The sequence below is a fragment of the Chiloscyllium punctatum genome, chromosome 49 (assembly GCF_047496795.1).
Source record: "Chiloscyllium punctatum isolate Juve2018m chromosome 49, sChiPun1.3, whole genome shotgun sequence".
NCBI classification, from domain to species: domain Eukaryota; kingdom Metazoa; phylum Chordata; class Chondrichthyes; order Orectolobiformes; family Hemiscylliidae; genus Chiloscyllium; species Chiloscyllium punctatum.
In genome coordinates, this window is record NC_092787.1 from 16,928,344 (window position 1) to 16,955,101 (window position 26,758).

At 44.9% G+C, this 26,758-nt stretch overlaps 1 protein-coding gene across 19 annotated transcripts in view; it reads right to left on the reverse strand.

Annotated features, from left to right (window-relative positions):
* Positions 1–16,399, reverse strand: part of LOC140469666 (netrin-G2-like) — a 148,601-nt gene extending 132,202 nt beyond the window's left edge. For 4 of the 19 annotated variants that reach the window (XM_072566395.1, XM_072566393.1, XM_072566391.1 and 1 more), the window contains exons 1-2: positions 16,166–16,385; positions 15,163–15,750 (exon numbers count right to left, since the gene is read on the reverse strand). In XM_072566395.1, the coding sequence (XP_072422496.1) occupies positions 15,163–15,417 (255 nt within the window). In that variant the 5' untranslated portion in view covers positions 15,418–15,750; positions 16,166–16,385. The other 15 variants (XM_072566399.1, XM_072566398.1, XM_072566397.1 and 12 more) reach the window with 10 other exon arrangements.
* Between the last annotated feature and the right edge of the window lie 10,359 nt (positions 16,400–26,758).

Below are 26,758 nucleotides of genomic sequence, written 5' to 3' on the forward strand. Positions count from 1 at the left end.
CTTTGATCCTCACAGTCCTTTTCATTTAATTCCTTGAAGTGCTCCGACAGTTTTATTTTGAAATCATTCATAGTCCAGGTTTCTACCCTTAGGTAAAAACAATGACTGCAGATGCTGGAAACCAGATTCTGCATTAGTGGTGCTGGAAAAGCACAGCAGTTCAGACAGCATCCGGGGAGCAATAAAATCGACGTTTCGGGCAAAAGCCCTTCATCAGGAATACAGGCAGAGTGCCTGAAGGGTGGAGAGATAAATGAGAGGAGGTTGGGGGTGGGGAGGAAGTAGCATAGAGTACAATAGGTGAGTGGGGGAGGGGATTGTACTCTATGCTACTTTCTCCCCACCCCCAACCTCCTCTCATTTATCTCTCCACCCTTCAGGCACTCTGCCTCTATTCCTGATGAAGGGCTTTTGCCCGAAACGTCGATTTTATTGCTCCCCGGATGCTGTCTGAACTGCTGTGCTTTTCCAGCACCACTAATCCAGAATCTGTTTCCACCCTTGTCAGGTCAATATTACTTTCTGCATAAAAAGGTTGTTCATCACCCACTTTTGCCTGCAGCATTTACTCAAAACCAAAAATCTACATCCCTTCGTCTTGCGCCACCAGCATATAGCAACAGTCTACTCCTACCTACCCTATTTAAGCTCCACAAACTAAACTAGTCAATACCTAACCACCCCCCTCCCAACCCCTACCCCTCTCCAATCTCTGGAGCCATCTACTAAATCTCCTCCGTATCCCCTTAAGGATCCTTCCCAAAGAATGGTGGCCAGAACTGGATGCAATACTCTAACTGGGGCCCAGCTAGAGCTTTATACAAGTTCAGCATAACTTCCAAAAGAACTGCGGATGCTGTAAATCAGAAACAAAAACAGAAATTGCTGGAAAGGTCAGCAGGTCTGGCACCATCTGTGGAGAGCAATTGGAGTTAACATTTTGGGTTGAGTGACCCTTCCTCAGAACTTCCCTATTTATGAAGCCCAAGATTCCATATGCTTTGTTAACCAGACTCTCAAGATACCTTGACACCTTCAAAGATTTATACCTGGGCATTTCCTGGACCCTTTATTTCTATACATATTTTTTAAACAGTGCTATTTATTGAGTCTGTCCCTGTCATCAAAGTAAATCATTTCGTATTTCTTTACTAACTTCCACTGGCTGCATGCCTGCTCATTCTGCTAAACCATCAATGTCCTGTTGGAGTACTGAGCTAGATATAAACCAGCTGCTTCCCTGGCTATTTTAGCTCACTGACTTTGTTTTAGCAAATCTGAGAGGGTCAGAATGTTGTGGGTTCAACTCCCCAGAATCTCAGTACGTTCATTGGAGCACCAAAGAAATATTGCATTGTTCAAAGTGCCATTTTTCATATGAAACTTCGAAGCAAGGTCCTGCCTGCTTGTTCAGGTGGATATTAGAGATCCCATGGGAGAGAGGGAATTCCAGCCTGGTGTTTAAGTAGCTAATAGCATTGCTGCCAATGATGAAGCAAAGACAGGGTTGGGCAGGTGCAATGAAAACTAAGGGACCTTCTGTATTTTGGTGGCCTGGGAGGTCAAGGCTGTTTGACCATAGTAGGCTATGGGAGGCATGGGTGTTTTTAAAGGAATCTAGAGACTTTGGATTCAAATGACTAATTCAAAGAGTCTTTGGTCTGTGAGCACTTGTAGGAGAGGGGTGGAGTTTCTGACTCAGGATAGAATGAGGAGGGTGAGGCATGGGTTGCTTCTCCCTTTACTTCTGTGCTGTTTAAGTGCTCCTAAATAAAATAAATATGCAATTATATTGTTGTATTCATCACTTATTCATTCCTGTAGTGCACAGGCTTGGGAGAAGTTTTCCCTTCACTCTTTCTTTCATAGCTTTGTTCTAGAAAGGATATGATTAAACTGGAGTGGGTTCAGAAACGATTTTCCGGGATGTCGCAGGGTTTGGGATATGAAAATATACTGAAAGTGCTGGGGCTTTTCTCATTGGAGGTTGAGGGGTGACACTATTGAGGTTTATAAAATCATGAGGGGCAATGATAAGGTGAGTGACAAAGGTCTTTTCCCTAGGGCAGGGGAATTCAAAACTAGGGGGCATCTTTTTAAGGTGAGTTGTTTCAACGAGATCACCTCTCATCCTTTAGAATTTCCAATTCTGTGTGGCGCAATTCCACACCACGTGTTGATGTGCAAACTAGGCTATCAGTGATGCTTTCTGAAGTAACAAATGAAATCTGACAAATATAATCAAAATGTATGGAATACAAAAAAGCAAAGCAAGGAAATTGGTACAATTTTTTCATATCTGAAATCTGATCTCAGCGTCGATTATAAATCATGACACAGACTTTGGTTTAAATTCCTTATTCATCCCTTTTCCAGTAGCTCAATGGCTAAATATAGCCCTTTTTTTGTAGCAGTGAGACATACAAGCCAAGATGTTCAAAGGTTTGGACTTCCTTTTGGAGTTGTGAGGAGTCTAAAATGGACTTTAATATCCACCAAGAGAGAGGAACAAAAAGGGGAAATCAGTTTGCATCATAATTGTCTGATATGAAGCAGAGGATGTGCATGTGTGTAGGTACAATGTGGCCCCAGGGATCAGGTTTGACTTGTGATGTTCAAACACTATAGGGATTTTCAAAGGAATACAAAGCACTTGGATAAGAGACTGCAGAGCTGCTAACAATGGTGACCCATAGCTCAACATGGGCTAGCACAGTCAGGCAATAGGAAAAGAAAAGGAACAAGTTGATGAGGAAAACTCTAATAATTTTATAATACACCCTTTTCCTTCTCTTCGTTCTCCCGTGGAAACACCTTAGGCACCTGTCATGGCCGTCTGATCAAGATACTTTCACCATAAGGGTGATGTTTGGAATTGTTCTCCATTCTATCATTGTTTAGTATGTATCTCATTGTGTATGGTTGTGGCAAGTACCTCTGCTGCTTCAAATCTTCAATGCCCTAGTGAAACAATTTCAACTTTCTCCATAGGGTCCACCTTCTATGCCTTAGTAAGCTGGCTACTCAAATTTGGCAGCATCTCAATGAAAGAGGAGAAAGTGAGGACTGCAGATGTTGGAGATCAGAGTCAAGAGTGTGGCACTGGAAAGGTACAAGCAGGTCAAGCAGCATCTGAGGAACAGGAGAACCGACATTTTGGGCATAAGCCCTTCACGGCTTCCTGATAAAGGGCTTGTGCTCAAAATGCCGATTTGCCTGCTCCTCTGATGCTGCCTGAGCTGCTGTGCTTTTCCAACACCACACTCTCGTCAGCATCTCAATGAAAAGAAGATCTGTGTGAGAAGGGAAGCATTTCCAATTTTTTTTTAAAAATAGTTTTAAGCAGTTGTTTAACATTTCATTCCTAATATGGCATCTCTGATTATAATCCAGTCTGCACCAAAACTATGCAGTCATAGTCTGGTGGGAGCTGACAGAGAGGTCAAACTGCTACTTGCTGAACTAAGTTCAGACTTTACTGCAATCATACTTTAAATAATGTTGAATATACACACTTCCCACTTCATGAATGCTTTCGGTTGAGGAGACCATGTGGATATTAAAATGTGATGAGGTGAAAGTTCAGTGTGACTTAAGGAGTGAAAAGGATAAGAAACATTTGCATATATTCAAATGGAAAAATGATTTCATTTTTAATAAGGCTAAACTGGATTTCACTTTAATCCCAGCAGATCAAAAATTAAATTGAATGAACTGTTAGTCAAATGAAAAGAAAAGCTCATGCTGCATATTGTAGCTAGAAGTCAGATTATACTTTTAAAACAGAGCCTGGCTAACATTGCTAGCAATGGTGAATGCTTTGTAAGGATAGAATACATTTTATTCCTCTTTGGCAGCAGTCATTATTATGGCTTGGCAGTGGACCAGCTTATTACTTTCTACCTAAATGTCGCGCAGTAAAAGGAAACCTAATAGTATAAAACAACTCCAGCTACAATGTATTGAACACATGAGCCATTATTCTTGTATGAATATGATTTTGTGGTAAGTAGGCCTCAGTATGAATGGACTGCATCTGGAGGGAAGCCTCTCAGCTTGACTGTAGCGAGTAAAGAATAGTTAGAGAAGCAATTCCATTAATGGGTGGTTAACAGATGAACTAAACTTCATTGTAGAGATTTTCTATCCTATTGTGGACTAATGGAATTCTAAAAACCTAGAGAAAATCCTTACTAATATCATGGTGGGTAATTCAAACTGGACTGGCTGGGTTTTACATTCACAAAATAAACTGAAAAGTGTAGGATTTGCATTTATTCGGTGCATCTGTGGTTCACAATTTGTTGCAGTCTTCCTTGAAAGAATTGAACTATTCTATGTTCGAGAATAGATATGAAATAATTGTCACTGAATATTTTTAAGATTTCCAATTGTTGTTATCTTTAAATATTTCAGCCATTACCTCGCCTCAGTTGCCATTACTGGTGTTCTGTTTTCACAGATTAATACAGCATTTGAACCATCATGGAATGTCTGCATATTAAGAAGAGTTCATTTGGCAGGTACATTCAGAGGGTAACAGATGCTGGGATCTCTCAATGGTCAAAGGAATTATGTTTTTATTAAAAAGAGGAAAGCTGAGGCTTTTGTGACGTTGTCAAATCAGTAACAGATTTCTACAACTTCATTATTTCTGCAATTCTCGATTTGCCCCATTAGTATCTCTAATTTGCAAGTCAGATATTTCTAAGAGTTCCTCTCAACATTTGCACTTTGGATTGGAAATTCTTGATTTCAATTTACAAATGTGCTGCAGCAATTCATGGATATTTTAACTGGATGCTAGCAAAAATGCAAGTGTTTTTTTTATATAATGTACTTCAAACAAAATGGAAATTCTCTTGGGAAATTGACAGAGCAATGATTAGCATAAGTTACTCTTAGATCTGACAACTTTGAAGTTTAGAAATGGTATATGGGATGCATTTTTAACAACATTTTACGCTCATTAAAAAAACTCCCAAATCTGAAAGTATGTGGAAGGATGCAAGGTACTAAAAAAATGCTTATTGATTTGAAGAAGACATGAAAAGATATTCATGTACAGGAACATTGTCTCATTTTTACCATGCAACATATTAACTATTTAATGGGTAAAATCTCATCTCTCTTCAGCTTGCTTGCACCATTATACATACTTCGTAGTTTGCAGTTCAATCTGAGATTTGCCAAGTGGTGGGAAATGGAGATAATGTCAGAAAGGTAGCCAACATAATCAAAGGTCCCTCCCACCCCAGTTAAAATCCATTCCAACCTCTTCCATCGGGCAGAAGATACAAAGCTCAAACACTCATACCAATAGATTCAAGAACAGCTTCTTCCCCGCTGTTATTAGACTTCAGAATGGACCACTAAAATTTCAAATTTAATGTTGATTTTGCTGTTTGTGCACCTTCTCTGCAGCCATCACATTGTATTCCTCATTCTGTTCTATTACCCTTATGCACTTTGTATGGTACGATCTGCCTGTACTGCACACAAAACAAAACTTTTCACTGTAACTAGGTGACAATAATGAATCAAATCAGCAATTGTTGGGAAGGAATAATGTAAGACAACCTGCAACTGTGAAAAAAAGACATGCCTAGTGATTAGGTTGAGTTGGAAGCAAGTCATGGATGTGGGCATGGAATAAATTAATCTGATGGAAATGGAGGAGAATGGGCCAGGTGTTGAAATATAGCATTTGCCATGTAAGAGGAACTGATCCTTGCATGAATGATGGGGCACGAATTCTTGACATAGAAGGAAATCAGAACGTTATGGGGATAGTGTTGAAGTGGGGAGTTACCACCGCGTTGGATTAGCCACGATCTTACTGAATGGTGGATCAAGTTAGATGGGCTGAATGGCCTGATTCTACTCTTAATTCATACCTGAGGCAGTGATAACCAAGATGTTGGAGCTGTCTCTGGAATAACGGGAAACTATGACTCTTTAACTGGAATAGAACATTGAGAAACTCCCTCTCTAACGGAGTGGGGGATTGATCTGCAGCGGTTCAGGAAGACAGCTCACTATTACTTATCTCGGGCAACTCGAGATGGGCAATAAATGCTGGCCTGGCCAGTGACTCCTACACAGGCGAGTAAATAACAAAGAGGAGTTTGACAGCATGAAGCTGGAAAGCACCGCACAATGGATGTTTTTACAGACATGGGCTGTTTTCCCTGGAGCGTCAGAGGCTGAGGGGTGATCTTATGGAGGTTTCTGAAATCATGAGGGGCATAGATAGGATAAATAGACAAAGTCTTTTCCTGGGGTGGGGGGGAATCCAAAACTAGAGGGCATAGGTTTAGGGCGAGAGGGGAAAGATATAAAAGAGACCTAAGGGGCAACTTTTTCACTCAGAGGGTGGTACGTATATGGAATAAGTTGCCCGAGGAAGTGGACTAGTTGGACCGAAGGTCTGTTTCGTGCTGTACATCTCTGTGACTCTATGTACCGATAAAATAAACAACAGACAAATCAGCTGAATTTAAAATGCATACAGCACGGAGTTTCGCGCTATTGATAGCGCGTTTGTTCTGGAACCTGTTTAAATGAAGAGCCGCTGCATCAAATTAATAACAATGCTTTAAAGTCGTGATTCTAATGAAGGCATGAGTTACTGTAGCAAATTGCTGGAGAAACTCAGCAGGTCTGGCAGCATCTGTGGAGAGAGAAAGCAGAGTTAACGTTTGGAGACTCAGATGCTGCCAGAGCTTCTGAGTTTCCCCAGCAAGTTCTGATTTCCAGCCACGGTGTTTTTGTTTTGTGATAAGTTGCTGAGACCACCCAGAGACAGTGAGCTGGGGAAGGGGCAATTAGAACAGGAGCTGGAGAAACGTTAACTCTGTTTCTCTCTCCTTAGCTGCTGCCTGAGCTGCTGAGATTCTCCAGCACTTTCGGGTTTTATGTCAGATCCGCAGTAGTTTAATTTTATTCGAGAATTTGGGGAATTTCACCAACGGTATCATCTGCTTCATGTGGATTTTCCCAATTGTCTGTTTTAACGATTTGTATTTGCACGGGCAGAAGGATTGGGAGTATAAGGTGGTTAAATATTTATGAAAAAATATTCATATTCAGATCTGGAGTTCGCTCGTTATTACTGAATGTGTGGATGTAAAGGAGCGCTTGTGCTGTCTGGCCGTGTCCAGGAGTAAATCTCCATGGATCTGGACTCTTGGGAAGATTGACGGTGGAGGCGGGAGACAGTGTTCTGAGAATCGAAGGTTAACGCAGCTGCAGACTGAGCGATTTGGCTCGAATCATCGTGAACCCACACCCTGCTCACACACACACACAGCATTCCCTGGGAAGCTTTCTGAACCCTGTCCGAGCTGCCGTCCTCCCTTCCACATCTGAATGGGGTTCTCTTTCACAAATGTAAACGAGTTCTCCACTTCCAGCTCAAATATCAGACTCAAATCCCGCTGGAACTTCACTGTCAACCTAGAAGGGTCGCTGGACCCGAAACCTGAACTCTGCTTCCTCTCCGCAGATGCTGCCAGGCCGGGTGAATGTATTGCCAGCAATTTCTGTTTTGTTTCTGAATTCCAGCAGTTCTTTCGGTTTTCATTTACTTCACTGTGTCCTTGACTTCCTGCGATCTCGTTATTAAATACAAAGGCGATTGAATATAATGGACAGAACTTTATGCTTTAAAATGCGCCAAATGAATGCACTTAATATAAACGCGATTGAATCGGTATTTCCTGAGCACGGTCTGACTGAAAGGGGGTTTTCTCTGTTGGAAATCTGCGTTGCCCACCTCCCCCCTACCGTCGGTAAGTGTCTCTTTAAGGGCCGAGACTCTGAACTTTGATTAAATATTAAATATCCCGGAAACGCCTCTTGAACAGGACTTGAACAGTCAGTTACTAATTCCAGCGCGGCTAACGGCTCTCACTCAAGTTTTCATCGATTTGATTTTATTCTTTAAGGGAGGTCGTTTGAATCCAAGGTCGCGATTCAACAGGGAGTTGTACCAAAGTTCCTCTCAGTGAGCCAGGCCCAAGTTTGAAGGTGCTTTCTCACGCCTCCCTCAGAGGGGGAGAAAGCTCCGGTTTTAACAGGGAGCTCCGGGAAACCATCGCCATGCCCTTGGGAAGTTAGACCGGGACAAACTGGGGTTCAGATGCCGACCTGAAGCGGGTCTGACATCAGGCTCTGAACTGGCCTGCGGGTGGGACAGAGGGATGGAGGAAGCGAATTGAAAGGGGGAGAGAGAGAGAGAGAGAGGGTTGGTCTCAGGAGGAGAGAGGGCCAGGAACAGCGCCGATGACCATGGAACCGGGACGTTGCACAGAGACAGGGTGGGCAGCATCAGGACGGGAGCTTGGGAGTATTTTAACACCTCCACCAGCTCAGCGAGTAAACCTCCAACCCGATCCACAACCTGAGCTACAAATCCTCTCCAAAATCTCAAAGTGCGTGTGATCAATTTGATCCCCGGGTATAATCCCAGAATGGACATCAGTCCCTCACCGAACAGGGAATACTTACTCATTTCTCTTTCCTTCTCTTGTGTTCTGGACTTTAACCTAAAGCTAATCGCAGCCAGGCAATTCCATAGAAAGCATTCGGCGTTACTTTCATTACTGACTGGAAAAGTTGTGGGAAACACGCACATAGACCCTGGCGCCTGCTCCATTTCCCATTCCCAGTCCCTTCAGAACCTTTCAAGTCTAATTCCGAGCTCTTCATAAACTGACAGACTGTTTCTTTGAGAGACGGATGGAGTGTGGGAAACATAGGGAATCTTTCCTGTCGGAAGGAACATGTGAGGGAGTGCTCCAACACTATCAACAACTCCGCAGCTCACCGCAATGGCGATCATTTCAAGTTCAAACTCACAAAGGGTCACCCACCATCCCCTTCTCCCTTCCTTTCCCACATCCATACCCCTCTTCCTCACTTCCCTTACAACCCCTCCCCTTCTCCCCTACACCGCTCCTCCCCCACACCCCTCCTCCCCTTCTCCCCCACATCCCTCCTCTTCATATTCCCTACACCCCCTCCTTCCCTTCTCCTCCACATCCCCTCCCCTCCCCTCTCACAGCAGTGCTGCCCCCCCGCTCCCGGTCCAGTCAATGAACTTCAAATCAATGAGTTTCAGTGACAGTTGAAATCCTGTCTAATACTGAACATAAACTGTCCAAGTCCCTTCTACTGTCTGTCTGACGATTGCAACAGCCTGACTGGTTTCGGGAGCCCCACAGTGTGTGAGGCGAGGGTCAGCATGTTTCCCCTCTGAACAATAGCGAGAGTCTCGATTTGTTACTTTGCAAAACAAAAATAAATTGAAACGGACCCCTGTATGGAACTTGAAAGTAATTCTCATACACTCACTGAAACTTGCACTCACGCTGTAATTCATTCTGTAACTCACCCCCTCACACTTACTCATTCTGTAACTCACCCTCACCAACTTTGTGACCCTCACTCACTGTAACTCACCCTCACTCTGCAACCCTCACTCTGTAACTCACCCTCACTCATTGTAACTCACCCTCACTCCGTAACTCACCCTCACTCTGCAACCCTCACTCTGTAACTCACCCTCACTCACTGTAACTCACCCTCACTCACTGTAACTCACTCTTACTCTGCAACCCTCACTCTGTAACTCACCCTCACTCTGCAACCCTCACTCACTGTAACTCGCCCTCACTCCGTAACTCACCCTCACTCACTGTAACTCAACCTCACTCTGCAACCCTCAGTCACTGTAACTCACCCTCACTCACTGTAACTCACCCTCTCATTGTAACTCGCCCTCACTCCGTAACTCACCCTCACTCTGCAACCCTCAGTCACTGTAACTCACCCTCACTCTGCAACCCTCACTCACTGTAACTCACCCTCACTCACTATCTCACCCTCGCTCACTCTGACACACTGGTCACTGGAGTACAGCCTTGCAGCCACAGAGTATAATGGACCCGTTTCACCTCTGCACGGATTTAGTTTGTCACAGGCGCTGAGTGGCCGAAACATTCCGACATTCACCGACAGTACAGCAATCTGCCGGTGAAGTCGGTAACAGGGGCGAGGCTGGAACCGGCCGCAACAAGACAGAAACCCCACCCCACCCTGCGGTGAGAGAACCCCCTCCAGCCGAACCCCTCTGGTTATTACTAACAACTGCATCCTCGGATGCTGCCTGACCTGCTGTGCTTTTCCAGCACCACTCTCATCTAGACCCTGGTTTCCAGCATCTGCAGTCCCTGTTTTTACCTTATTACTAACAACCGCTGCAGACCCCTCCAAGCAGGCCAGAGGAGGCTTCGCTGGCGAAAGGAACTGATCTGACTCTCCCCCCTGTCTCTGAGCGACCCAACACCGTCCTGACCTTGGTTATTTCATTGAGGTATGATACCCTGATCAATTCTCCCCGGAACGACCAATCTCCCACACTCCAACTCTCCCTATAGGAGGCAGAATGGTGAGCGAGCAGTTTGCGGCCATTCTGCCCTAACCGGCGACCTACTCCAGGAGACACCGTCCCAACTCCCTGGACTGAGTGGTAATGTGATGGGGAGTTCCTTCTATGTGAATGCCCCTGCCCATGGACTGGGTGGGGCCAGCCTGGCACAGCCCGTGTACACGAGGTGCCAGTGGGAGGGGGGGGGGGGGGGGTTGTCTCTGGCGATGGGAACGTAGGTCCTGCCTCAGTCAGTGGCACTGGGCACAAGCTGAAAGAGCGCCCCCACCCTGCGGCGGCAGCATCTGCCAACCCCCCCACCCCCACCTCCCCACCATGCCAACCCACCGCTGCTGGGGTTTCATTGCTGGGTTCGGGAGCCCCGTACCCAACCGAGAGTTCAGAATCCCCAAAGGAAAACAGATAGTGCTGGAGCTGGTCTGACTGAACTTGAACTCTGGTTCTCTCTGACTCTCTCCACAGATGCTACTGGACCTGCTGGCTTTCCTCAGCACTTTCTGTTTTTGTTTCAGATTTCCAGCATCCGTAGCACTCTGTCTGATAAAACTGAACCCATTTCTTTTCCGAACAGTCTGGGGTTCAGATGCGTTCGCGTGGATTGGTCTGTGTGCCCGCAGCCGTGCCATGTTTATTTATAGCACCAGTCTGTAAGTGCTGATCTGCATGAGGATATGCAGTAGTGCCTTTCATCACTCAGATCTTTCCCAAATCCCTTTTAATATTGAGCGGTTGAAAACTAACTCATCAGAGTACAGTTAGTTTAAAACTACTGAACAAAGATTCCCAGGTCACCTACCACTGCTGACCCTGACTCCTGAACAGCTGCTAAAAGGCATTTTAGAAATTCAGAATTTGAGAAGAGTAGTTCAGCTGGAAAACACTTGGAGGTTCACGGGGGAGAGGATTTCAGCTCCTAGCGTCTGAGTCCTGAAGGTACGGGTGGGCCGAGAGGTAGAAGTTAGAGATACCCTGGGTCAGCGGGCAGCGCCCTACCCGAGAGCTCTCATTCACCCCTCGGAAAATAAATCAACCCGAGACAAAAAGAAATCCATTCACTCACCCCCATCCTCACACACACACCACACACAGAAACACACACATACACACATTCACCCACCCATACAGGCACACACACACACAGGCACAGATACCCACACACACACACATACAGGCATAGATACCCACACAGACACAGACACACACACACAGACACACAGACACAAATATTCGCACAGAAACACACACACATTCACCCACCCATACAGACACACGCCCACACATACACACACATACAAGCACAGATACCCACACAGACAAACACACATACAGGCACAGATACCACACATATCCACACAGAAACCACACATATCCACACAGAAACACTCACCCACACACATTCACCCACCCATACAGGCACAAACCCACACCCACACAGGCATAGACACTCACTCCCACACCCACACAGGCACCTACCCACACACAGACACTCACCCACACAGACAGGCTATGGTCACGCCTTCCCTTCCCTTGAGCATTGACAGTGAACACGGATCTGGAGTTAGGGAACGGTTTCTGATCCCCCACCCCGGAACATTGGGTCCCGGCTGCCAAATCATTGAAATGTAACCACCTGCTCTCACCGTTTGTTACTGTAATTTGTACCTATTTAGTAGGAGGTCGGTTGTGCAGGAAAATAAACAAGTTAGCCCAGGAGACTTCTGAAACAAATTAAACTACAATTTGGGACTATGTACTTATTTTCTGTTTTCAAGGGACTGGGGTTTACTTCTCCGAATTACAAGGGTTTGTATTTAATCCTGTCTCGGAGAGCTAGTCCATGCTCCTCCAAGTTATCTGACTACGGGGATGCGGCTAGCCATGAACAAATAAGGCATGCTTTCAAATCCATATCCTGCGGGGCCTCCTGAGACAGGCTAATATTAGGAAGCAGACCCCTTACCACCTCCGACTGACCACAACAAATGGTTCAAGGCTACGGCTCCTGCTCACTTCAGACCGCGTTTTTTCGTTCCTGGTAAATTATATGGTCCACTTCCTTGAGCTTCTGCGATTTAGAGTTTTAACAAAAGACTTCTTACAATCAGCGCCTCAGGCTTAATAAAGACAGGATTTGCCGAGTTGCTACTAGTCTTGCCGAGAGACCAGCAGGATGGGAGACAGATTGGTTCCTGAATGCACTGGAATTGGTTGAACCATGACCGTGTGTCGGCCCCATTATTTCCATCCTCCAAATTCAGGATTAATCTGGCACCAATTCTGACTGGAGTCGAGAATATTTTAAAGCTTTTCAGTTTTGTTTCTTTTACCCCCCTTTGGGTGAGATTCCCGCTTCTCCAGAGGACTGTGATTGGACAGGGCTCTTGTTACAAAAACAACAACACAAAAAAAGGGGGCAAATTTGGTGATAGGTCTTCAGATATTTGGGGGGGGGGGGGGGGTTGAGTGTGGCTGATAAATGCTACCTGACCGCTGGCATACTCTCCTCATTTTACACCCTCTCAAATTCAATCTCAAGGTGAGGATTTCCCTCCAGTTAGATCCGACCGAAGCAAATTTTAAACTAGACAAGCAGCGAGGTGAGGCAGTGGACTTTAATTAAAATGAAATCAAAATGCATATTGTTATCCCGTCAGTTCAAACGGGACTTCGATCAAACAAAGGCGGGAGGAAGTGAGGACTGCAGATGCTGGAAACCAGAGTTTAAATTAGAGTGGTGCTGGAAAAGCACAGCAGGTCAGGCAGCATCCGAGGAGCTGGAAAATCGACATTTCAAGCAAAAGCCCTTCATCAGGAATAAGACTAATTCCTGTCTGTTCCTGATGAAAGGCTTATGCCCGAAACCTCGATTCTCCTGCTCCTGGATGCTGCCTGACCTGCTGCGCTTTTCCAGCATTACAGTCTCGACAATAAAAAAAAGGGGGGCTCGGAATTCCATTTGGGAGGAATCTTATCAGAAGGTTGACTTCACCTTCCCCGCTGCCGCCTCCACCGTCTCTTTAACATTGTTAAAGCGGGAAATGAGCAAAGTTCAGCGGCAGCGCTGACTGACGGGCCCCCTGGATCCGAACTCACGGCTTTCAGTCCAAATGTTCCCACTGCCCTCCTATCGCCTGGCATTACAGTGCGCGGCGGTCATTATGAAAATCTGAGGATATTGAATCAAAAATAACATTCGGGGATTTTAACAAGCCGATCTGTCGTTAATCCGGGACACTGTGTACAGCGACAGTGAAGTGCATTAGTCTCTCATAATCCATTCTGAATAACTGCCTGTCTATTAGTCCAGTGTGTATTAAACTAAAGCAACCGCACTCGCCCGTAACTGAATTATTAATGTTGCAAAGTGCTTTCATTCATTCATTTCGGCTGGGCAACTCTGTGTCCCAGTTTTAGTAAACCCACGGTTGTCCGGAGTGTGAGAAGCTTGGACAGGGATAAGCCCCCCCCGGTGGCCCCGTTCATGATGTTCTGGCCGAGTCCGCTCAGCGGAGCTTGTTCTCATCGGTGGGGCTTTCTAGTTCCCCACACCCCCACCACCTCTCTCTGTGTGTCTGGGTGTGGGTGTGTATGTGTCTGGGTGTATGTGTGTATGTGTGTCTGGTGATGGGTGTGTGTCTGAGTGTGTGTCTCGGTCTGGGTGTGGGGTGTGTGTCTGTGTATGTGTGTGCGTCTGAGTGTGTGTCTCTGGGTGTGGGTGTGTATCTGGGTGTGTGTGGGGTGTGTGTGTGTCTGAGAGTGTGTGTATACGTGGAGGAGCTGGGGGAGGGGGGGGGGGGGGAGGCCAGACAGACTGCTCTCTGCACTAGTCCCCCAGCTCCAGCGGATGGAGGAAACTCTGGAGGCAACATCCACATTCTCGCTGGAGTTTCCTTTTTAAGTGTATTTTATCGACAACTCCTAAGTTGCTGGAACCCGGAGTGAACATGCTCCAAGAAAAGTATTTAAAAATGATAGATGCAATGGGAGCTGTCTGCGTGGTGGTGGGTCGGACAGGGCACAACACCGAAATATTCCGGGTTCCTCTCCGGGAATGTGACCTCCCGTGCTCCCCGCCTGCTGAAGGTAGCGGCAGAGCGACCACCAAAGCTCCCCCTCTCTACCTCTGTGCCCCTGTCTCAATCCCGCTCCCGCTGTACCTCTATGTTCCTCTGTGTTTGCACCCCTCTCTCGCTTCCATCCAACATCTCCCTCTGCCCCTCTCTGCCTTCTCTGCCTCACCCTCTCTGCCCCCTTCCTCTCTATCCCTTTCCTCCTCCCCTTCTCTGTCTGTTTCTGTCTCTCCCCCCTTTCGCTCCCGTCTCTATACCCACCTTCTGTTTCTCTTTCTCTCTCGTTTTTCTATCTCCCCCTTCTCTGCCTCTCTCTCCCTCTCTCCCTTTGTCTGTTTCTCCCCTTGTCTCTCTCTCTCTCTCTATCCCCACTTCCCCCTCCCCCCAACCCCATGTGCCTCCCTCTCCCCGGTTTTGTCTCTCTCTCCCGCCCCATTTCCCTTTTCAGTCTCGGTTCTCTCTGTCCCTAAATAGGCGTTGCTGAGTGAACTTTCCTGAAACATAAGGCTGCACAGTTTCACGGCGAGATGTTAATCCGGCTGAAAGTTTACCCCGGGTCGGGTTACTGAGGGGGGTGGGGGTGGGGGGGTCTGTTTGTTGGCGGAGCGGGCAGCAGCGCCTCCCCGTGGCTCTCCTTACCAGCGCACAGAACCTCTCCGGTGGGTTTCCGCAAGTCACCCCTGGCGGCTCCACCTTCACCCTCAGGTACCGCTTCATGGCCATGGCTCGGGGCTGGCAGGCGTAAAACTCCCAGGAAGGGCCGGCGTCATCGGTGTTCACCAGCGACTTGCAGCTGTCGTACTGGCTCCGGGCCGAGAGCAGCGAGTACACCAGGGCGGCCAGTTGCAGCATCGAGCCGGAGCGCATGGTGCCCCGGGCGGAGCGCACACACATACAGCCCCCGGGGCGGCTGGAGAGGGCGCAGCGGGCACCGTGCCTCACTCAGCATGGGCACAGCTGGTACCTGAGCAGGGCAACCAGCCGTCCCAGCAACTCCATGGCTCCTGTCCGGCTACGGGCACTCGGCTCCCTCTCTCTCTCTCTCTCACACTCACTCACTCCCTCTGGCTGCTCGCCTCAACTTCAAACCGACCGCTCGAAATCCTCCCAAATCCAACCAGGGGCTTCAGTGACGAGGTCTCTGTGCTGTTCCTGCTGTCCCGTCCTCTCCACACTGGGGGGACTTCCTCATAACCGACAAAACGAAGGGAGGGGATGTGATATGACCTGAGGACATACAATAAGCAAAGATCAACCACTGACAAAGTGACTCTCCGGCCCGTCTCTCCCCCGCCCCCCCCCCTCCAAACCCGACCCCCAGCCCAACCGCCCCCCACCCCAGCTCCAGGTACTGCCATCTCCCAGAGGTTTAACCAGCAACACCCTACCCCTCCACAAAATAACCCCCGCCACACTCACACATACACTCATAGACACACACACTCAGACAAATATACATACAGACATTTTTACACACACACAGACACGTATATACACACATATAGACATACACACATATACAGACACACTATGCACACACACACACACACAGAGCCAGGCTCAGATTTACTGTGGGAAGGAGGACAGCTTGGGGTCACAGAGACACTAACAGAATGAACAGTAGAGACAGAGAGAGACTAACCTGCAGCCAAGATGCGATCCGGATTTTGAAACTAACGCTTGCTGCAGCGTGTGTGTGTGTGTGTGTTGCCTTGAAGGCTTTCCCAGTTTCTGACCTCCCCCTCGCACCTTCAAGGGCAGATGGCCAGGACTTTGGGCTAATGCTCTGGTCCAACTTAATGCGGAGGCTAAATCCTTTTTAACATCACTTTCAATCACTATCTGTGCTTTTATGTCAGAACTGCCTCAAGTCTGCGCAACTTCCTCCTGCACAGCCCCAGGCTCCGCTCTCCCCAATCAGCTTAAAGGGGAAGCACAGGGCTCCCATCACTCTTAAAGGTACAGGTCTCCTGAAGGCCAACCCGCCCTGGAGGGTCCACCGAGAACCCTCTCTCTTTCTCTCTTTACCGATTTGAAGGGGACGAAAGGGTCGTTGTCAATTCATTCCAGGCAGCTAGCTTCACTCCCTCTTCCGGAGGGAGGAGAGAGAGCCAACCAGGAACGGACCTCCCAAACTGCAGGGGAAGGGGATGGTGTCAAACTTTTACTCAACTTTGAGGGAGAAGCGAGGAGTTCTGATAAATGCCCCATTTAAAATCCAACACAAAGGAACAATTTAAATAGACCACCTGAAGATCACAGGTAACTAAGTGGATGGATCACATTCACAGGAACTTGGGAATTAGGCAATTCATCCCTTGGAACCCTCTCCGCCATTTAATCCGGTTGTGGCTGATCTTATCCTGGTCTCAGTTCCACTTTCCGCCTGCTCCCCACAGCCCTTTATCCCGCTTGTCATCAGAAACATATCGATTTCTTTCTTGAATCTGTTGGATTGATTCTGCCTCCAGTGCACTTTGGGACAGTGAGTCCCACAGACCCACAACCCTCTGGGAGAAGTAGGTTCTCCTCACCTCGGGTTTGAACCGACCTCCTTTCACCCTGTATCGATGCCCTCTTGTTCTAGAGTGTCCCACAAGGGGGAACATCTGTTCAACATCCACCTTATCCAATCCCTTTTAACATTTTATATACCTCACTCAGATCCCCCCTCAATCTACTGAACTCCAGCATGTACACGCCTAAACTATTCAACCGCGTCTCATACCACAGCGCTTTCATCCCTGGAGTCAATCTGGTGAATCTGCTCTGAACTTCCCTCAATGCCACCACATCCTTCCTGAAGTAAGGAGACCAAACCTGGAAATAATACTCACCAATGCCATATATAATTGTAAGAACACTACTTTTATAATCCAGTTCTTTTTCAATAAATGCCAGGATTCCATTTACCTTTCATATTCTGTGCTGCACCTGCATACCCACTTTCTGTGTTTCATACACAAGGACACCCAGATCCCTCTGCACTGACATACTTTGGATCTGCTTTCTATTTAAATAATAATTTGCATTTTTATTTTTCTGGCCAAAATAGATAACCTTGTTCTTATCGACATTAAACGACATCTGCCAAATTCTGGTCCATTCTCCTAGTCTATCAATATCCATCTGTAAACTCTTTATCTCTTCATCACAGCCTGCTTTCCCACTTATTTTAATATCATCCACAAGTTCTGTTATGTTACACACTGCCCCTGCTTGCAGATCATTCACTGTATACAGATTGTAAATGTTCTGAACCCTGAGGCACCCCACCGCTCAGAGAAGGACCAATTTATCCACACGCTGTGCTGTCAGTCAGCCAAAACTCTAACAAGACAATACTCCCCACCTAATTCCCTGGGAATGAACCTTCTGGATCAGTCTTTTACGTGGCACCTCGTCAAATGCCTTCTGGAAGTCTAGATATACAGTATCCATTGGATTCCCACTCTCCACCTTGCTGGTTCCATTCTCAAAGAACTCCAGCAAGTTTGCTAAGCAAGACTTGCCTTTCATGAAACCGTGTTGGAAAATTCAAGCCCACAGCATTTATATGTGTAATCTATTTAAATTTAAACCAACTTGTTCAGAGATGTTATGACAAGGGGACTTGAACCCAAGCATCCTGGCTCAGAGATATGGACATTAGAGCCATTGAACGCCTACAGTTGGGGACTGGCCATTCTTCCCATCGAGTCCACATCAACTCTCGAAACAGCACCCCTCCCAGACTTAGCCCATTCTTATAGCCCCGCATTACCCATGGCCAATTCACCTGACCTGCACATTTTTGGACTGTGGGAGGAAACCGGAGCATGTGGACGAAATCCAGACATACACGGGGAGAATGTGTAAACTCCACACAGACAGGAACCCGGTTCCCTAGCACTGAGGCAGTAGTGCTAACCACTGAGCCACCGTACCGCCTACCACTGCCCCACAACAGCCTTCCAATCTTTGTTTTTGACTCACCAATACCAATACCCTTGCGAGCTCAGTCCCTCAGGAAGGCCTGGAGGTGGGGGCAATAGAATATCACAGTAACCTCGGGGACCCTTTCATTGCAAATTTGGGCCCCATCGCGGTGCCGTCCAATCAGAAGCATGCAAACCGACAGGAGAAAACACAGCTTAAGGCAGCTTGCACCGCTCTTCCTGCAGTCAAACCCGCCCGGCAGGTGGAAGGGCGATCAATCCTACGGAGTTTCTGTCTTTGAATCCCATAACCAATCTGCCCACCCGCCTCTCACATGCTTTTTACAATAGCAAGTAACGCAAGCCACCCTATTGGTGTTGAAGAAGGAAGTGCCAATTGGGCTTGGTTCGCTTATAACCCAGTTCAACTCTACAATGCTGACCTCAAACCCAGTTGGACTCTGTGCCGAGTCTTTGAACTGGAAAAGTTAATGAAATAGTCAGAACAATTTATTTGGAAGGTAGCACTAATGAGGGTTAGTGTAACAACTATCTACCATCCGGGAAATGAACAGACGAGGGTAAACAGGGTATGTGTTCATGTTTCTCAGGCTTAAATTAGGTCTGCGAAGTAAATTTAACACATTGGTCCAGCGGAGTTGGTGGATGATCACCTGGCAGGTTAACGATTTGGTCGGGACCATGAGATCGAGCAATGAAACGTTAACGTGACAACACTTCCTCTTTCCACCCTGCAGCTCGAAAGAAAAGTTGTGTAGCTTATCTACCAGTTTTGACAAGGATTTTTGACCCAAACCCTTCACTAATTTTCCATTAACTTGCTACCAATTTGAATAATTTCTATTTTGATACCATATTTCCAACAACTCAGAGAAAGGTGTCAGAAAATGCAGGGATGGAGGAGAGGGCTTGGTAGAAAGGGGCAAAATGCACCATGGGGCAGACCTCTTTGTGGGTGGTGCTGCAGCAATACAAGAAGGCAGCTTTCCATCACTTTTTTCGAACAATTCAAAGTAGCAACAACTGGAGGCCCAGGCAGTGACGCCCACATCCCATAACACCTAGCAGACTGATTATTATCTTCCTAAAGCTTGCCGTCCGAGTTAGGCTAAATGCACTGAATTTGAAGACCTAATTCTCAAACCGCGTACAATCATTTCCACATTCTGTCAACTATTAGAAAATTATGGTTGTGGATAACAGGGATATTTCAGCAAGGAGGATTTGGGTCATTTATTCAAACAGGCAATGCAGTAACAAATGCAGTTTTACTTAAAATTATACAAATGTAAAATATTGCACTTGGGATATATAATGTGTAAATTGAGTAAAAAGCACACAACTGGAGCAGGATTGACACAGAAAGATTCCAAAAGGGGGCTAAATTGTGGATATACGAGGTCAAAGCTTTGGTATAATTTACTGGCTCATATAGTGTATTTGACTCATTGCAGGTATGGAGTATTCACTATCAGGTACCACTTGCATGCAAAGGGCTACTGGTTGTTTGTTTTGGAGTGGGCACTTATCCAGTGTAGGAGGACACTGTAGCAAATGGATGAGGCACAGAAGAAGCATGGAAGCTGAAGGAAACAACGGAAATGTTCCCTTTAATGCAATGAGTCTGGAATGTTAATCAGATTCTATAGCCATTTTATAATGTCAAGATATCATTTACTTTAGCTCCAAACTTGTGCTCAGACTTGACACTTCTGTCCCACTTGGAGATTACACAAGGGTGCACTATCCAGAATGTGGTTCACTGGATATTATCAATACAAGAAATAGCATAATGACCTGTAAGGTAGAATGCAAATACCGAGGACATATAGCAGCTTACAATGCATTGAGTGGAATTATATGATTTTCTATTTATTCATTGGATGTGGGTTTTTCTACTAGACTAACACTTATTGTCCACCCCTAAACGCCTATGAGGAGATGCTAATGTGATGTCTTCTTGAACCATTCCAGTCTCTGCGGTGGAGTTACTTAGTGCTGTAAGAAAGGGAGTTAGTTGATGTTGACTCAATGGTGATGAACAGAGATATTTTTCCAATTCAGGATGATGTTGAGTTGAAGGGGAACCTATCCTGTACTTGTTGTCATCCACCTGGGTGGTACAGATAATGTGTTTGGAAGATACTATTGAAGGAGCCTTTGAGAGTTGCTGCAGTGCATTTTGCAGACTTTAGCCACAGTGAAGGGACTGGATGCTTAAAGTGGCGAATGGCATGCCAATGATACATTCTGCCTTGCCTGGGATGATTTTGAGATCTTTTGAATTTTGTTGCAGCTACACTTATCCAGAACAAGTGAAGAGTATTAATGCACTTCTGACTTGTGCCTAGTGAGTAGTGGGAAGATGTTTTTGAATATTCAATGTGTACAATTCTGGTCACCACTGTGGAAAAAGAACAAAGTGTGCAAGGATTGGAAAAGGGGCAAAGAACATCAGTAAGAATCATTCTAATGTGAATGAGCTATTAGTAGAGATTATTTTTAGAAAATACAGTTTTATATTTTGGAGAGATGAATAAGGATATTGTTTCACTGAAGTATGCAAATACCAAGTAGCTTAGTTAAATTAAACCCACAATCTTGCTTTAACATAGAGCTGCCTAAATTCAATAGTCAGAAATATGAATGAGTAAAAAAATAATTACAATTGTATCAGAATAAATTTCCACTTTCAAAAGAAGGATGACTACTTTAAGTATTTTAAAACTCTTTAAGTCCATATCTCTATTATCCTTCAAGGAAGTTCAAAGGGATTTCAGCACATTGTAGGTCAGGATTGATGTGGCAGGGACAGAAGGAGAATGGTCTTTACTCTTCTTGCATTTTATGTTCTTATCAAAAATGTAGAGTGGAATATTTTTGACTTATATTAAGAAATAGGCTATTGTTCCTTAGCATCATACAATAGTAAATCTTTTATCTTTGGCTCTCGAATCACAGATTCTATCTATCTATCTATCTATCTATCTATCTATCTATCTATCCAGCCATCCAGCCATCAATTGAGTAATTAACTTGACTGCCCCTTAATCTATCCAAACAGTCCTCCAATGTAATCTGTGTCTGTGTGCGGTACCCACACTTCCAGCGGTATCAGCGATGTCATAATCTGGTTGTAGTTTTATTTTTTACTCCAAAAATTATGGTGATCATTTTCATTATTCTCATAATCTTTGTAGCAGGGGTTCGCTGGCGTGGCTTTAACTTTCGTTCGAAATTCTCATGTTGTTTTGAGGCAATATTTCGGAAGATAACTAAGTCCTTTCTAAAACTCACTTCAATATTCCACCCTTCGCCCCCCCCATAACATGACAGTGACATGCGCTTTGTATATGTCGTTATGGTCACTGCTGATATCATGGAAACCACTGGAATGGTTGTTCCTGTTGCTGCCGTGGGGCTGATTTCTGGATGACTGTGCCACTTCGGGATTGGAATTTCAAGTAATTGCAGCATCACTGATCTCTTCATCTAATCCTAACAAATTAACCCGAACTTCTGAGACTTAATTCTGGCTCCGACGGGGTGGTCTCTCGAGTTTTATTTGTGGGTTGTAAAGTTCACATTTGATTACATCTGCGATGGATGTGAGATCCGACTGCTGTTGAGGTGCAGTTAGCCAAAGATCATCATGTTGTTCAGTCACCAACGCTTTCCAACATCTGTAGGTCAGGTTTGAGAAAACAAGTCACGAACATACATCCTAATAGAGAGAAGAAAATGCATGCCCTTCACTATTTAATAGCTTCCGAATTTACACTTGTCGGGATTTTGCTGGTTATTATTTTTTAAAAAGGATAATATATTTTAAAGATGATTACAGGTTAAACATTGTCCCTTACAATTGTCACCCTAGTAGCAGAGAATAAATCAATGCAGAGGGTGTGGATCTCAGGTGGTTTGCAGCTTGCATGTTGCACTATTTGTTCAATCGTATTTTTTGTGGTTTCCTGGCAAGACACCTTCAAGGTCACAGGGTGTAAGGCATTTAATTCCAGTAGATCCACTGAAACCTGCAGTAAAATGTCACCTCGATTGATTTAAGATGTATGAGTGATGACTGCTCGGATATAATGTGCTGGAGCTGTTCTTGTCGTTCTAGTTACTTTGTGTATTTTAAACATGTCCATGAGCCATTTCACCGAGCATCTTCCAATTATTATCCATTATTTCATTGTCATTTCCCACTTGACTTTACTTCTCTCGATCCAGTTTCGGATTAGTGTCTCTTTTCAGTTCAGTTCGCATCCATCTGAAGCTGTTTAGATGCTTCGTTTTGTTTTACATCTGGCCCCGTCTTGAAGAGACGAGTAATTATTTTTTTGTCACATGCCGGTCAAACCCCTTCCAGGTTTATCGCCCTTTTCGAAATCTCCGGCAAACCGCAGGTCCACAAGTGACTATCCTGTCCCATCGGAAAGGTGTTAGCGGGAAACAGCCCAGGAGGCAAGCTGAATGTGATTGGTGAAAGCAAAACTGGAGGGGAAAACGAGAGGCCCATGCTATAGTCCTGGAGAGAAAGGAGCGGCTTATTTTCCAGCACAGAAGATAGTCACAGTCATTCACTCTCAGGTTTAGGGACGTGCACAACAACAACAAAAAAAGGACGAAACACGGAAGAGCCGTTTTTGTCCTTGCTCTGAGTCCATACTTTTAAATATATAATTGAAAGAGAGCAAAGCCAGTGGTGTACTGCCTTGCCTGAGTTGTTGGATATCAATCTGACCTGGCAGGTACTGGATTATAGTTGGTGGGGTTCAACGCCCCACAGAAAACCAAAGGGAATTTGCTAATCCCCAAAGACAGGGAGAGCTGGAGATGTTGCAATTGTTGGATTAGAATTTGTCACAGTGGCTTTAAGGTGGGGGTGGGGGGGGGTGTGTCTGTGTTACGCAGTTTGATGCTAACACTGACAAATATGACATAATAGGAACATGAACAATAGTCAGGGGGTTTGTTCAAGTTCCACTCCGGGGACTTGAGCACATCAAGCTAGACTGACACTCCAGTGCTGTACTGAAGAAAAGCTGCATTTTCAGAGATGCCAAATTTCAATCAGATGTTTAACAATCCCAATCCAAAGGATAGCTAGGCAGTTAACGCTGCTGTCCTGATCAGTATTCATTTCTCAATAAGCATCACAAAAGCTCATAATCTGACCATTTTACTGTTTATGAGACTTTGCTGTGCAGATTTAGCTGTTCTGTATTTCACGTTATAAGTGACCAAACTTCAAAAGTGCTGTTTTGGCTTTAAAACACTTTGCAATGTTTGGAATGCTCTATATAAATGCACATCTTTCATCTCAACTTATTTATATTTGTACATTTAAATTATTTGCTTTGCTTCAAAGAGATACGATTTAAAGTTATATCCATGCTGGGACACATGTTCTTTACACTGTTTCTAAAATATTGTTTCACCATTACATTAACTATTGATTTCTAAATACATCACCTAAATTTCTCCAAGTGCACAGCCATCTTTTTGATTGCTTAATGGAAGTGTTCGCTATCATCAGATCATTTTCTTGACAAACTTATAACACTCTCTCCTCTTTCATTTCTTGATCCAAGGTCTTATTGCTTGACAAGTGTCCTTGATGTTCATTCACTGACTTTACTGTTTATCTTGCCCATTACAGTTACCACATTGGTTGATATAACTTGATCATAACTGTTCAAGACTGTCAACATAAAATACATCTATTTCCTGTTCACTGATCTTGTCTTGGGTGTGAACCTGTACAACAAACAAGTTCAAAATCCTTTCTTTCAATTTTATTCATGATCGTTCTATCCGATATTGGCCAGTGACCTTGGACTGATCTCTTGTATCTTATACTTGCGAGAATTCCTGCTATTTTCCTATGTTTCTCAATTGCCCGGGAGCTGATCAGATGATAACTATCCTAATAAGTTCAAGTAAGTCAATGTTGTCAAGCTTCCCTGTCTGATATACTGTCTTTATATTCCACATTCTTATTCTAATGAACTCTCATTCCATTGAAAACAATGGATTCAGAAGCTGACCTTGCTTGCGAGATTACTTGCAATCACTTTAGAAGCCTAAACTTAATGAGTGATCTCATTGAAGTGATGTTGAAAACCATAATAGAAAGAAATAATAACAAAGCTGAGAGTGAGGTTAGTGAAATACAGATTGGATTTTGACCTGGTGTAGGAACAGAGGAAGGAATGTTTAACTCAAGAGCATAAATATGTAGAAATAAACAAGAACATTTGCATATGCTACATAGATAATTTTAAAAAGTTTGTGTTTATCACCAAAACCTGATAGACAACTTGTTGAAATGTGACATTAATAAGCATCAGGCTAGAAGAGGGACAACCAGACATGTTTCAAGAGTAAAGAGGGGTGCAACAACGCTGTGTCCTGTCACCTAAATTACTGCATACACAATGAACATCCACAGAATTAGAAGTACGCCTGTGGTAACAATCAGAGGCAAGAATTTAATAAACCTGTGGTATACTGATGACACAGTGTTATTTGAGGAATTGGAAGAGTCTGTACAAAATATTGTAGATAAGAGAAATCTATAAGTTTAGCATATGGATTGAGTACAGACATCAAAGAAACAATGGTAGTTAGGAGGAATCTATTAGAAGAAACTAGAATGAAGATGGAAGTGAATGGTGGCACATTGAAACAAGTCAATAAGTATGTTCATTGAAAACAAATGATAACGGTAAATGGCAGATGTGATACAAGAGTTACAAGAAGGATAAAGTTAGCAGAAATAGTTTTGTGAAGATGAAGAATTTGTTACCTACAAGAAAACTCAAGAGTGTAACAAAAAATAGTGTAAGATGCTGCAGTCTGCCAACTTTTGTTTATATCTTAGAAGCCTAGGCAATAAGTAAAGATATTTGAAGAAATTTGAGACCTTTGAAATGTGGACTCTAAAACCTGATGAGGGCAGAGGGGTGGACGTGATCTATATAGACTTCAGTAAGGTGTTCGACAAGGTTCCCCATGGGAAACTGGTTGGTAAGGTTAAATCACGTGGAATACAGGGAGAACTAACCATTTGGATACAGAATTGGCTCGAAGGTAGAAGACAGAGGGTGGTGATGGAGGGTTGTTTTTCAGACTGGAGGCCTGTGACTAGTGGAGTGCCATAAACATCAGTGCTGGGTCCACTACTTTTTGTCATTTATATAAATGATTTGGATGTGAACATAGGAGGTATAGTTAGTAAGTTTGCACATGACACCAAAATTAGACATGTAGTGGACAGTGAAGAAGGATATTTCAGATTACAACGGGATCTTGATCAGATGGGCCAATGGGCTGAGGAGTGGTAGATGGAGTTTAACTAAGATAAGTGTGAGGTATTGCATTTTGGGAAAGCAAATCTTAGCAGGACTTATACACTAGGAGAAAGTGAGAACTGCAGGTGCTGGGGAATCAGAGTTGAGAGTGTGGTGCTGGAGAATCCGAGCATCCTAGGAGCATCAACATTTTGGGTATCAGCCCTTCATCAGAAATGAGGGTTGTGGGCCAGGGGGACTGTGAGATAAATGGGAGGGGGTGGGACTGGGGTGGAAGGTAGTTATGTTGCTGAACAAAGAGACCTTGGAGTGCAGGTTCATAGCTCCTTAAAAGTAGAGTCGCAGGTAGATAGGATAGTGAAGAAGGCGTTTGGTATGCTTTCCTTTATTGGTCAGAGTATTGAGTATAGGAGTTGGGAGGTCATGTTGCAGCTGTACATGACATTGGTTAGGCCACTTTAGGAATATTGTATGCAAGTCTGGTCTCTCTCCTATCTGAAGGATGTTGTGAAATTTGAAAGGGTGCAGAAAAGATTACAAGGGTGTTGCCAGGGTTGGAAGACTTGAGCTATAGGGCAAGGTTGAATAAGCTGGGGCTGTTTCCCTGGAGCATCAGAGGCTGAGGGGTGACCTTATAGAGGTTTATAAAATCATGAGGGCATGGATAGGATGAATAGCCAAAGTCTTTCCCCTGGGGCAGGGGAGTCCAGAACTATATGGCATAGGTTTAGGGTTAGAGGGGAAAGATATAAGAGAGACCTAAGGGGCAACATTTTCATGCAGAAGGTGGTGTGCGTATGGAATGAGCTGCCAAAGGAAGTGGTGAAGGGTTGTACAATTGCAACATTTAAAAGGCATCTGGATGGGTACATGAATAGGAAGGGTTTGGAGGGATATGGGCCGGATGTTGGCAAGTAGGACTGGATTAGATTGGGATATCTGATCGGTATGAACGAGTTGGACTGAAGGGTCTGTTTC